Here is a 12,436-nt window from a genome sequence, read left to right as displayed (position 1 = left end):
TCCCTTCTCTCCCCCCCCCCCCCCCCAGGCTCACAATTTAGGGTTGCAGTCCTATGGTGCTGGGAGGAAGAATTCCTTCTTGCCACACCTCCCCCTATATCTAGCTGTGCAGGCTGGACAGCTCCTTATTGTTGGTTCAAATATTTGGGGGCGTGAAGGCTAATGCTCTAATTCCGTTTTTTCAGTCCCAAGTACCGCAGATGACAGGCCGTACTAAGCAGAAATAAGGGAAGAGGCTCTTGCATGGCACTGTGAGGGTACATTGCACAGCATGAAGTTCCTTCACATCTAATGGCGCTAACTTATTCCCCAAAAGAGAATTAATTTAGCACATGTGGTATGATAACCTCTGGTGTTACACACTTTGTTTATCAGTCATCTCTTTACTGCCCCTGCCCCGGGATTTCAGCCCTGCTGTAGCAGTCACATTTTAACCACAAAAGGGGGTCTCTAACTCTCCTTGCTAGAAGAACCTTGGACTGCTTCTAAGTGAAAACTTTCAGCTCTGGTTTGGACCGTGTACTGATCCGAGACGGCATTTGTTTTCTTTGAATTTTATGGCAGACTTGAATTAGGGATACAACAGAGCATAGTCATTAAGCTACCTGGCTGCCTCAATCACATTTTTAAACCATTGCATTATTCTGAGCTTGCGGTTAAATGTCAGCTGTCTTTTCTGAAAACAAGGCATCGTTAATTGTTCCAGTTTTTAGGGAAATGTGTTCAGAGCTCTAATGTCATGTGTTTTTTTTAAATTTCATAGGCATTTATTTCTTACCCAGGGAGCTGGCCTGCAAGTTCAAGGAGAGGAATTGCTTAGTGAGGACTTGGAAGGACTACAGTGTAGAGATTATGCAGGTAATGCACATGTCAAAAAGTCATGGAACTTTATAAGTAATCTTACATTAAGTACTTTTTGTCTGCAAAGTCCTTTGAAAACATTCTAATGTACATGGTGATCATTTAATCTACCACTGAAATGCAGTTATCTCGGGTTTAGCAGCCTGCACAGCAGTTCTACATCACAGTGCAGGACAGGAAGAAAATAATACACTATTGTATTAAGTGAAATAGATATTTAGGTCAGTAGGATGTAGTTTCCCAAAATGGAATTGGGCCAGGCCAGGATGCTAGGATCAAAAGATGCCTTGGATTTTTACTGCCCACGAATCATCATATACTGTCTTACATCTCATCTCAAAGATGGCCCCTCCAGCAGTACAGTGGCCCATGGTCTAAGAGGATGGTCTCAGTGTGTCTGTCCAAGACACATGCAAAATTAACTGTCAATTTGAGAGATTTTCCACTGGATTGTGCGATATACAGTGGTGCTATGGGTAGAGCAGCAGTATCTCAGCGGCTTGCATGTGCATTTGGCATAAAACTATTTACTCTTGTCCATTGCTCTTTTTTTACCTGTCCATAGTGTATATTTGGGAGTCTCCCTGGCAACCTCGTAGTAAAGATTACAAAATTACAATTTCCATGATAAGCCTTATTTCTAACCTTCACAAAGTATAACCCCATTAACATCTCATTGGACTTCCCCCAAAAAGCAAAGACAGATGCTGGAGATGAAAGCACCAAGAGCACAGCACCCCTAGCCATAGAGAAGGAAGTGTTTTCAGATACTCAGTCTGAGACAGAGGCCGAGAAGCAGGAAGACAGCTATGAGGATCTGTGGGGAGAGCCAATGGCTCCTGCTCTCAACTACCTATTGTATGAAGATGAAAAAGATATCCAGGTAAAGGATAAAATCAATGGGGCTTCTTTCACTTACTGTGGCACTAGCTTTTTTAAAATCAGGAAATGAGCTACCAGCAGCACTGTTATGGCGAAAGGTGCTGTTGGCTTCCACATCTGGGATTATAGATTGTGACAAAGTTCCTCCTCTATCTTGGTGGGTCCTGTGCTTATTGGCGGATTTTCTTGCCTCAGAGATTCACCATGTGGGTTGGGGAACAGCCCAGAGACCTTCCCCTCTGGAAGAACTCACAGTCCAGGTCAATTGGGAGGTTTGGGGGGAACCCAGGCCCGCCGTCTACTCCGGGTTCCAGCCCAGGGCCCTGTGGACTGCAGCTGTCTATAGTGCCTCCTGTAACAGCTGCATGACAGCTACAACTCCCTGGGCTACTTTCCCATGGCCTCCTCCAAACACCTTCCTTATTCTTACCACAGGACCTTCCTCCTGGTGTCTGATAACGCTTGTGCTCCTCAGTCCTCCAGCAGCTCACTCTCAGCTCCTTGCACCTCTTGCTCCCAGCTCCTCACACTCACACCACAAACTGAAATGAGCTCCTTTTTAAGACCCAGGTGCCCTGATTAGCCTGCCTTAATTGATTCTAGCAGCTTCTTAATTGGCTCCATGTGTCCTAATTAGCCAGCCAGCCTTAACTGGTTCTAGCAGGTTCCTGATTACTCTAGTGCAGCCCCTGCTCTGGTCACTCAGGGAACAGAAAACTACTCATCCAGTGACCAGTATATTTGCCCTCTACCAGACTCCTGTACCCCACTGGTCTGGGTCTGTCACAAGATATACTGTATAAGTAGCCAGGGTGACACTCCCCATGAAAAGAGTTGGAGATGCTGCCATAGAGACACTGCACCCCAAGTGCCATTAAGGGTAATGTGTGGGTTCAAGTGCTCTCCTTTGTCTGGGCCTTAGACCTTTCTGAAGTTGGGGTTGGGAAGGGTAAATGGCAAGGCCACCTCTTCCAGACCTCACTGTCTGCGGGGAAGCTTGGGCTATGTCTACATCGCACTTTTCTCATTAAAACTTTTGTTGGTCAGGGGTGTGGAAAAAAACAACAACACCTTGTCGGTGGGAGACGCCCTCCCGCTGACAAAGCTACCACCCCCCACTGGGGCTGGTTTGATTTTGTCGGCAGGAGAGCTCTCTGCTACCGACAAAGAGCGGCTACACAGCACACCTTATGGTGGCAAGACTTGAGTGGCACAGCTGTGCCGCTGTAAACTGCACAGTGTAGACATAGCCTTGGACTAGGGCTTCCCAGGTGTAAGTGCAAAGGGGCACAGAGTGTATTTAAGGCTATTGAATCCCAGACTGAGTTGGCAGGGCTGGCAGTTGGAATGGGAACCTTTTTTTACTTGTAAACTAAGCACATTTGATATGGAAATTATTGAACATGGAATCCCTTGAGGACATCTTTACCGAGTCTCTTTAAAAAGAAAAACAGTAGTCTTCTGAAGTGCCTCTCTTTTGCCATGCAATTGCTGATGAACAATAATATTCCCTGTCTCTTCTGCAACTCCAGGAACACTCAAAATTGGGTCCCCTGGGGACGAAACTGATGAGTGCAGTGGGAAGAGCCATGCCTATTCATGAAGAATTGAGAGAAATGTCAAGCAAATGCCAGTTTGAAGACAGTTTTGATACCTATAAATCAGAGGGCCACATCACATACCGCATGATCAAATCTGTATTTACTTAGGAACAAAAGGTCCTGGTTGGTTAAAAATAGACTAATTTATATTGCTCATTTAGAAATGTAATTTGAAGTTCATTAAATCTTTGATCTGTTTTCCAGGTAATCTGTGACACAATGCTTTATGGACGCTCTTTTCTTAAGTACCTAAAGCATTAGATTTAAATATTAGACAATTGAAATAGCTGGCTGCATTAACAGGAGTGTCTCTAGATGGCGAATATAAAGGTTTCTTTCCATAGTACTATAGACGGTGGGCATGAACCTGCACATTCCTTGTGCAATGTAAACTCCCACTAATGTAGATGGGGTGTAGCTAATGCAGGATCAGGGTCAATATTTGACTTCTATGGTCCCTACTTGCAGTCTTCCAGATACAGAATTCTAGTTTGATTAGACATTACAAACAGATAAACGTAGGCTGACATAAAAAGTGGAAGCTGCTAAGTATTTACTACCGGGTTTAAGCAAAGTACAGTATGTTGAGAATAATCCAAACTATTGCCAAAATATTTGGTTGAATGATTTTCTTTTCACCTCCATAAATTGAAGGATCAGATACATTTTAATAAATGGCATGAAATTAAACTGCAACACCAGAAAGTGGATTTAAAAATGTATATATTCTTTGGTTAAAGCAGGGGTCTCAAACTCAATTTACCTTAGGGCCAGTGCCAGTCCTCAAATCCTCCCAGTGGGCCAATGTCACTCATGCCGCCCAGAACTCGCCCCCACAAAACTCCACCCCCCAAAAAACCTCCACCCTCCACCTGCCTAAGGCTCTTGGACGGAGTTTGGGTGGGGAAGGACGTCTGGGCTAGGGGATTGGAGTGCAGGCTCTGGGAGGGAGTTTGGGTGGGGGTAGGGGTCTGGGGTGCAGGCTCTGGGATGGAGTTTGGAGGCAGTAGGGAGTGTGGGGACCAGATGCAGGCTCTGGGAGGGAGTTTGGGGGCTGAGGGGGTATGTTGGGAGGGGGTCGGGGGTTTGGCACTTACCTGGGGCTCCAAGGCGGGGCGGGCAGGCCTCCGTGCGCTTCTGCCCCCAGGCACCGCCACCACACCATCCCATTGGCCCCAGGAGTGCTCAGGACAGTGCGCGGAGGCACAGCTCTACCCCGCCTCGCCCCTGGGCCTCAGGGAGGGGCCGTCAGCCACTGGAGTGAGCAGGCAGATGCCGCTCAGTATTGCTGCGCTGCTGGGGTCCCTGAGGGGGGAGCGCCTGGGAGCGGCAGGTGGGGCCAAGGGAGAGACGGGGCCCCAAAACTGCTGGAGCCTCACAGGCCATGCTGGGGAGGCTCGCGGGCCACAGATGGCCCACGGGCCGGGAGTTTGAAACCTCTGAATTAAGGGATTTTAAAACATGCTGGGCATATTGTTCAGACCTGTCATGATTATGGGGCTGGCTGTGTATCTGTCTCCTTGATCACTCTGAGTGCCTTAGGCTATGTCTACACTGCCACTTGTGTCAGTAAAACTTGTGTAGCTCGGGGGGGGGGGTGAATATTGTACCCCCTTGAGCAATGTAAGTTTCACTGGCATAAGCACTCCTGCCGACAGCTCGTTGGGATTAATTATATCGACAGAAGAGCTCTCTCCTGTCGGCATAGAGCAGCTACATGAGGGATCTTACAATGGTGCGTGCATTGGTACAGCTCTGCTGCTGTAAGCTCTCTCATGTAGACATAGCCTTACTGATTTTTCTGCTCTTTGAGCAGGACCTGGGTACTGTACCTCCTATCACCCTGCAGGCCTGACTGGGCTTTGGACATCTGTTTCCTTTTTTCAGGAGCCACAGTGACCAACAGCCTGGTTAGAACAAAGTATGGTTGTTTAGTAGTTGGAACAAAACATTGGAGGAAAAAGAGTTTTCAAAACAACAAACAGCCTGTATGCATATTCAGTCTCATCTAATCTTACACTACATGACCAGCTAAGTTAGACAGGCTTTTCTCTTAAATTACAGGAACAGAACCAAAGCAATTTACATTCTCACAGCAAGCCTTGAGCCTTCAGTGACCTAGTCTATTCTCCACTCATGTGCCCTGCTCTCAGCTGTAGGCTTGTCATCACTGCAGCCGGCAGGTGATAACTGGGACTCTCCGTCAGCTGTTGCCCCCACCCATCTCACATCCCAAACACACAAATCTCTCACCCAGGTGGCAAAGGTTAGTCTGGCAATTCAGAGTCAAGGGTACAATAATTAGGAAGTATGGACATTACCCAAACTCTGACCTCCTACCAATGCTGGCATTCTCCCAGTGCACTGAGTGTCAAATAAATAGACACATTTGAAAGCAGTTTTTGATAAGGACTAAAGCTAATAGGCTGGAAGTGTAAACATCTTGAATCCACTAAACTCCTCTTTATGAGCACAGTCCTGCAATGTGCTAAGTACTTTGGCCCCCATCCAGCAAAGCCCTTAAACATGTGCTTAATTGGATTGCAGCCAGTGCTTAGGATTGACTCCTCTCTGTATAATTTTCCTGTTGAGCCAAACAGTTGTGGATTACATGGCTATGCATCTGTTTTATGTAAGTGTTAATCTTCACCACCCCAGGAGTGTCTATCACTTATTTGTAAAAAGTGACAGTCCTGTGGCACCTTATAGACTAACTGACGTATTGGAGCATTCACCCACGAAAGCTCTGATACATCACTTATTTAATTTTTGGTCTGGCTGATTCACGGGAAGCGGGGGCTCGGAGAAGTAGGGGCGGAGCATTCAGGGGAGGAGGCGGAGAGGAGGTGATTACGCCCCTCCCCTTTGTGCACGTGAGGCAAGTGCCTCACTAGCCTCGCCCTTGTTACGGCACTGCCTGTAGGAATTACTCAGTGACAGGAATGAATGTTGCAGAGCCCACTCCTGTGGGATCCTCCCACCCTATCAATGGACCAGGTGCCATCCCACCATGTAGCTCCTTGCCTCATGCTTTTGCTGTCCCAGTAAGAGACGACAACAAAGAGTGCTACATGGGGGCTTGCTATTGAGCGAGCAATTTCTGGAACACTGGCCAGGTTTTCTTTCCTTCCCTCTACTCTCCTGTGTCTGTCTGTCTCACTTCTTGGCCCCCATCCTGCCCAGCGTGTACACTTCTGCCCTCCAGTGTGGCTCTAGTTCTCAGTGACCAGCCCCACAGGTGGTTCCCTACTGCAGCTCTTTCCTCATCAAGACAATGAAGTGTTCAAACTGCATTGGAGCTATAATTCATGGACACTGCCAACAGTCCCCACCAGAACTATAATTGAAAGCAGGATTCCTTGGCAAAGGCCCCAGTTTTGGAAGAGTTTCTAGGCAAAGCCATCCTGGAGTTGGGATGAAGAGGGACTAAGGAAAAGTTTGTCGGAGACATACAAGTGAGATCTCGGTCACTGCAGCCTCATCTCTCTGTTCAATCAGCTTCAAACTTTTCAGAAAATAAAAACCACACATGGAAATTGCAGGTGTGTTGGTTTGGCTCAGGGATGTGATTCATCGCTGTTATTCCAGCTTTATGCTAGTGTCTCCATTAAAATGTATGGAGTTTATGGGGTCCCTGCAGCAGTGAGAGAATCTGGATCTATGGTTAGAATGGAAGGTAGCTTCACCCCACAAATACAGTTCTACTCTGAAGTGACTAAAAATGGCATCATTTTGCTCAGCATATCTGCTAACTTTAGCAAGTAAAACTAGCTCCTACTTATTCTTGTTTGCTCTGTACAGCCAGCACAGCTCTCGGACAGCAAGCGGCCTTCTATTCTGGCTCATGGATTATTAGCATGGTCAGGTAACTCACTGGGCTGTGTGTTGTGTCCCCAGGGGTGAAAGTAACTTAAAGGACTTACTGGTAGGCCGGAGTCCTGAGCGGGGGCGGGGCCTCAACCAGAAGAGGCTGGGCCTTTAAATCAAGATTTAAAGGGCCCGGGGCTCCGGCTGTGGTAGCGGCAGCTGAGAGCCCCGGGGCCTTTAAATCACTGGCCTGGGGAAGCTCCCCCGCTGCCGGTACGGTCGGCTGTGTACCGGCTCTTGCCATAGTGGACCGTACCGGCTTACTTTCACCGCTGTGTATCCCTCACCTACAGAGGGTAGGAGTTGTTACAGACATAACTACGAAGTCTGGCTCTTTAGTTCAAGCTGTGGAGATTGATGCTTTTAGCCCTGGAAGTCACCCGTTCAATGCCTGACTTGTTGGACAAGACAAAGGCCATCACAACTGCTTACTCACTGCTGACTGCAGAATCTTGATGGGTGGTGTTGGAGCCAAAAAGAACCCAACGTGACCTGGATTCAAGGTTTAATCTACAGGAAGTCACTGAGAACCCATCAGTTGGGAACACCATAATGTCATTTTTTGAGTCACTTTTCAGAGAACCTCACCAACTGGTGAGTGCCCCGTGGCTCTAGCATATTATCTAGAGTAGATGCTAGTCTTCACTCATCTTTTGAAAATGCTTTTTAATGCTGAATAAGAGCATAGTAGGCTGTTACCACAGACATGACAGCTATCCCCAAAGAAAGATACCTAAACATTTTAGAAAAGCTAGACGTGCCCAAGTCCATGGGGCTGGAGCTAATGCAGCTGAGGGAGTTGGCTAATGTGATTGCAGAGCCATTAGCTGTGATCTTTGAAAACTTGTGGTGATCGGAGGAGGTACTGAACAATTGGAAAAAGGCACATACAGTGCCCATCTTTAAAAAAAGGGATGAAGGAGAATTTGGGGAACTACAGACCGGTCAGCCTCACCTCAGTCCCCGGAAAAATCATGGAGCAGGCCCTCAAGGAATCCATTTTGAAGCAGTTGGAGTACAGGAAGGTGATCAGGAACAAGCAACATGGATTCACCAAGGGCAAGTCATGCCTGACCAACCTAATTGCCTTCTATGATGAGATAACTGGCTCTGTGGATATGGGGAAAGCAGTGGACGTGATATACCTGGACTTTAACAAAGCTTTTGATACGGTCTCACACACTATTCTTGCCAGCAAGTTAAAAAAAGTATGGATTGGATGAATGGACTATAAGGTGGATAGAAAGCTGGCTAGTTTGTTGGGCTCAACAATTAGTGATCAACAGCTCGATGTCTAGTTGGCAGTCGGTATCAAGCGGAGTGCCCCACGGATCTGTCCTGGGGTCAGTTTTGTTCAATATCTTCATTAATGATCTGGATGATGAGATGGATTGCACCCTCAGCTAGTTCGTGGATGACACGAAGAGGTAGATACATTGGAAGGTAGGGATAGGGTCCAGAGTGACCTAGACAAATTGGAGGATTGGGCTAAAAGAAATCTGATGAGGTTCAACCAAGGACAAGTGCAGAGTCCTCCACTTAAGATGAAAGAATCCCATGCACCGCTACAGGCTGGGGACCAACTGGCTAAGCAGCAGTTCTGCAGAAAAGGACCTGGGGATTACAGTGGATGAGATGCTGGGTATGAGTCAACAGTGTGCTCTTGTTGCCAAGAAGGCTAACAGTATATTGGGCTGCATTAGTAGGAGCATTGCCAGCTGATCAAGGGAAGTGATTATTCCCCTCTATTTGGCACTGGTGAGGCCACATCTGCAGTATTACAGCCAGTTTTGGGGACCTACAGAAAGGGTGTGGACAAATTGGAGAGTCCAGCAGAGGACAATTAAAATGATTAGGGGGCTGGGGCACATGACTTACGAGGAGAGGCTGAGGGAACTGGGCTTATTTAGTCTGTAGCAGGAAGAGTGAGAGGAGGATTTGATTGCAGCCTTCAACTACTTGAAGGGGGGTTCCAGAGAGGATGGCGCTCTGCTGTTCTCAGTAGTGGCGGATGACAGAACAAGGCCAAGAGTTATGAGTTCAATCCTTGAGGAGGCCATTTAGGAAACGGGGGTAAAAATCTGTCTGGGGATTGGTCCTGCTTTGAGCAGGGGATTGGACTAGATGACCTCCTGAGGTCCCTTCCAATTCTATGATCTTCTAAGTTGCAGTGGGGGAGTGCTAGGTTGGATATTAGGAAACACTATTTCACTAGGAGGGTGGTGAAGCACTGGAATGGGTTACTTAGGGATGTGATGGAATCTCCATCCTTAGAAGTTTTTAAGGCCCGGCTTGACGAAGCCCTGCCTGGGATGATTTAGTTGGGGTTGGACTAGATGACCTCCTCTGGTCTCTTCCAACCCTAATCTTCTATGACTCTATGGCATGGGTTCTGTGTCATCCTCACAGTCTCAACACCAACCAAGGAGCAGTACATTGACCAGCCTTGCCTATTTTAATGTTGGGGAGGAAGTACAAAGGTCAGTATACAGCTGTTCCTAACTGATGTCAGGCAAGGTCTGTCAGCCTCAGGAGTAAACGTGCTATTAGAACTTTATTACCTCTTCTACATTTCTTTGTCCCTTTTTGTACTTTAGCACTATGACCTACCTTATTCCTACTCCCCTTCCCTGGCACTTTGTCTGCTGTTCACTTGTATCACAGACTTTCCCTGTGGCCCATGGCTCTTGGGGCTGAAAGGGGATCTGGAACCCAATTTCCCAAGCTGTAATTAACTCATTTCTCCCAGGTACTATCCTGATCCTACTTCCATCCTCTTCTGCCCAGCAATGACCTCTGAAGAACAGGCTTTTCTGGGCTGGCATTGCCTTTGCATCTACTTTTCTTATTCTGGAGTGGGCACCTGGAGCAAAAGGTCTTCAGGTGCGCTGGCTTAACATCTTTGTCCTGGCTGGCAGCTTGGGGGAACAGCAACAACAATCTGCGTGGTGGGCCTCATCCACAATGGCTGACTGGACAGACCATCTGATATGATTAATATTTGTCTATTCTGAAAGAAGTTAATGTTTCTGTGCTGCACAGGGTGCTTCCAGGGAGACAGTTCTTTCAAGCTATCAGGGACAATCTATTGCATGCAATATTGCCATACTTAAACCAATATTTTATACAGTACATCGCTGCGATCTGTTTGTTCCCTAGTGACTGCGTTTTCAGAGCAGCAAGACCTTTAGCTATATTATCACCCATGTTCTGTGTTCGGTACAGTTGAGTTTTTAGAAAATAAATGAAATGTCCAATATTTATTTCTCAAATTTACACCAGAGACAGATTCTTGTGATGACTTTGGCCAAAATAACTGAAAATCAAAGGAAAAGCCCTATTGCTGACTGCTTTTATTTTCTAATTTATACCATAAGGTTGTTTCTTTAAAATGTTTCCCCTTGTTTGCATGCTGCTATTCTGTTTTTCCAAATAGCCTGATTGGTCTCTCTAAGGAATCAGAGCCCTCTGGAACACCACAATCATCTCCTCCACTGCTGGCTGAAGCAGATGTACAGAACAGCAAGGAGAACGCAGCTCCACAGCAGGAGTTCCTGCTCTTACAATAAAACAATCCAGCCTATGGGAAGGAGGTGCTCAACCTTCATTGAAAATTAACGTGAGTTGAGCAACTCACTTAGGTGCCTTCAGAACTTCCAGCCTGACACAGCCCACGCACGAGAACAGGTTACTCCTGAAGGAGAGCAGCCACAGGGGGCTTTGATGAGCAGTTTGAGTTAAAGCCTGTTAGCAGCTTCAGTCCAACCCCAGGCTGCCCTAACCCTCAGGCAAGTTGCTGTCTCTTCACTGCTCTTTTAAGCTGTCAGCTAGCATGTTAGGTTAGCCCACCCGCATTAACATTCCTCTTCTCTGCAATCAAGGCATACCCTTATAAATAGGGCTCTACCAAATTCACTGTCCATTTTGGTAAATTTCATGGTCAGAGGATTTTTAAAATCTGAAATTTCACGTTATAACTGTGGGGGTCCTGACTAGGGAGAGGGAGGAGGGGAGAGTTGCAAGGCTATTGGGAGGGGGGGTGTTTCGTGGTATTTCTGCACTGCTACTGGCGGCAGTGCTACCTTCAGTGATGGGCAGTTGGAGAGAGGAGACTGCTGGCCATGAGCCCAGCTCTGAAAGCAGCAGCACAGAAGTGAGGGTTGCATGGTATGGTATTGCCACCCTTACTTCTGTGCCAGCGCCAAAGGTGGTCTGACCCAGCCCCGGAAGCAGCCAATGCAGGGGAGAGGAAATCCCTCCCCTCCCCAGCCTGGCCAGGACTGGCAGCCTGGGACTGGCATAGGGTAGGCGCTCCCAGCCAACATGCCCCTAGCCCTGCTCCTCCCCAGCACTCAGAGGTTAAAGGGGCCATGGGCTGTGTGTGTGTGTGTGTGTGGGGGGGAGGGGGCGGGGTGCCCATGGTGCCCACCCATACAGCTGTCCCTGCTCCCCCCAAAGGTGATGTCCCGCTATACCATGCCACCCTCACATCTACGCTGCTGCTGGTGGCGGCGGCACTGCCTTCAGAGTTGGGTGCCCGTCCAGCAACCACTGCTTTCCAGCCGCCCAGCTCTGAAGGCAGTGCAGAAGGGTGGTCATTTTGCAATCCCCTTATAATAACCAGATGTCACAGGGGAGACTATATTTCACAGCTGTGAATTTGATAGGGCCCTACTTATAAAACAAGGACATCACCACATCAGAGATACTTCATTTTAAAGATTGTTGGTTGCAAACAAAGAGCTATAGACTTTTCAAATGAACCTCTGAAGTAGAAGGTAGCAGCCTAGGAGAAGTGCATTAGTGGGGGATACTAAAGATTCAAAACCTTTTACCAACCTGTACAGGCAATATGTCCACTTTGCATACTAACAGAACAATATTGGCTCAGCCCTGCTCAGAGTCCTTAAAGTTACTTGTGTAGTAGCCATTTTACAATGTGTGCCAATATAAGGTCAAGATTTAAACATCAGGGCAAACGTCAGAACAGCTGCAAACAGCCCTACTAGGTTCCCCTCATTATGAACAGGCCCTTGCATCGTTCTTCCTAGACTTTGAGTAAGCCCTTTGCTTTCATGATGGGAACTCTGTCTCCAAAGTAAGTGACTGATGTCTCAGCAAGATGCTTCTAGCTTGTCAGCCATGGCCCAAGGCTGCAACCTTTAAGGTAGTTGTTTAAGGGAAACCGGTGTAAGCCTGTTCATGCTTCTTTCTATGTTACCCAG

General features: G+C 47.4%; 1 protein-coding gene across 5 annotated transcripts in view; it reads left to right on the top strand.

Annotated features, from left to right (window-relative positions):
- Positions 1-3,697, top strand: part of CCDC83 (coiled-coil domain containing 83) — a 43,273-nt gene extending 39,576 nt beyond the window's left edge. For all 5 annotated transcript variants that reach the window (XM_054015719.1, XM_054015718.1, XM_054015715.1 and 2 more), the window contains 3 exons: positions 764-858; positions 1,557-1,744; positions 3,276-3,697. In XM_054015719.1, the coding sequence (XP_053871694.1) occupies positions 764-858; positions 1,557-1,744; positions 3,276-3,452 (460 nt within the window). In that variant the 3' untranslated portion in view covers positions 3,453-3,697. The remainder of the gene's footprint in view (positions 1-763; positions 859-1,556; positions 1,745-3,275) is intronic.
- The last annotated feature ends 8,739 nt before the right edge of the window (positions 3,698-12,436 follow it).

This window comes from Malaclemys terrapin, chromosome 1 (genome assembly GCF_027887155.1).
Source record: "Malaclemys terrapin pileata isolate rMalTer1 chromosome 1, rMalTer1.hap1, whole genome shotgun sequence".
Taxonomy (NCBI): Eukaryota; Metazoa; Chordata; order Testudines; family Emydidae; genus Malaclemys; species Malaclemys terrapin.
This window is presented reverse-complemented; position numbering and strand designations above follow the sequence as displayed.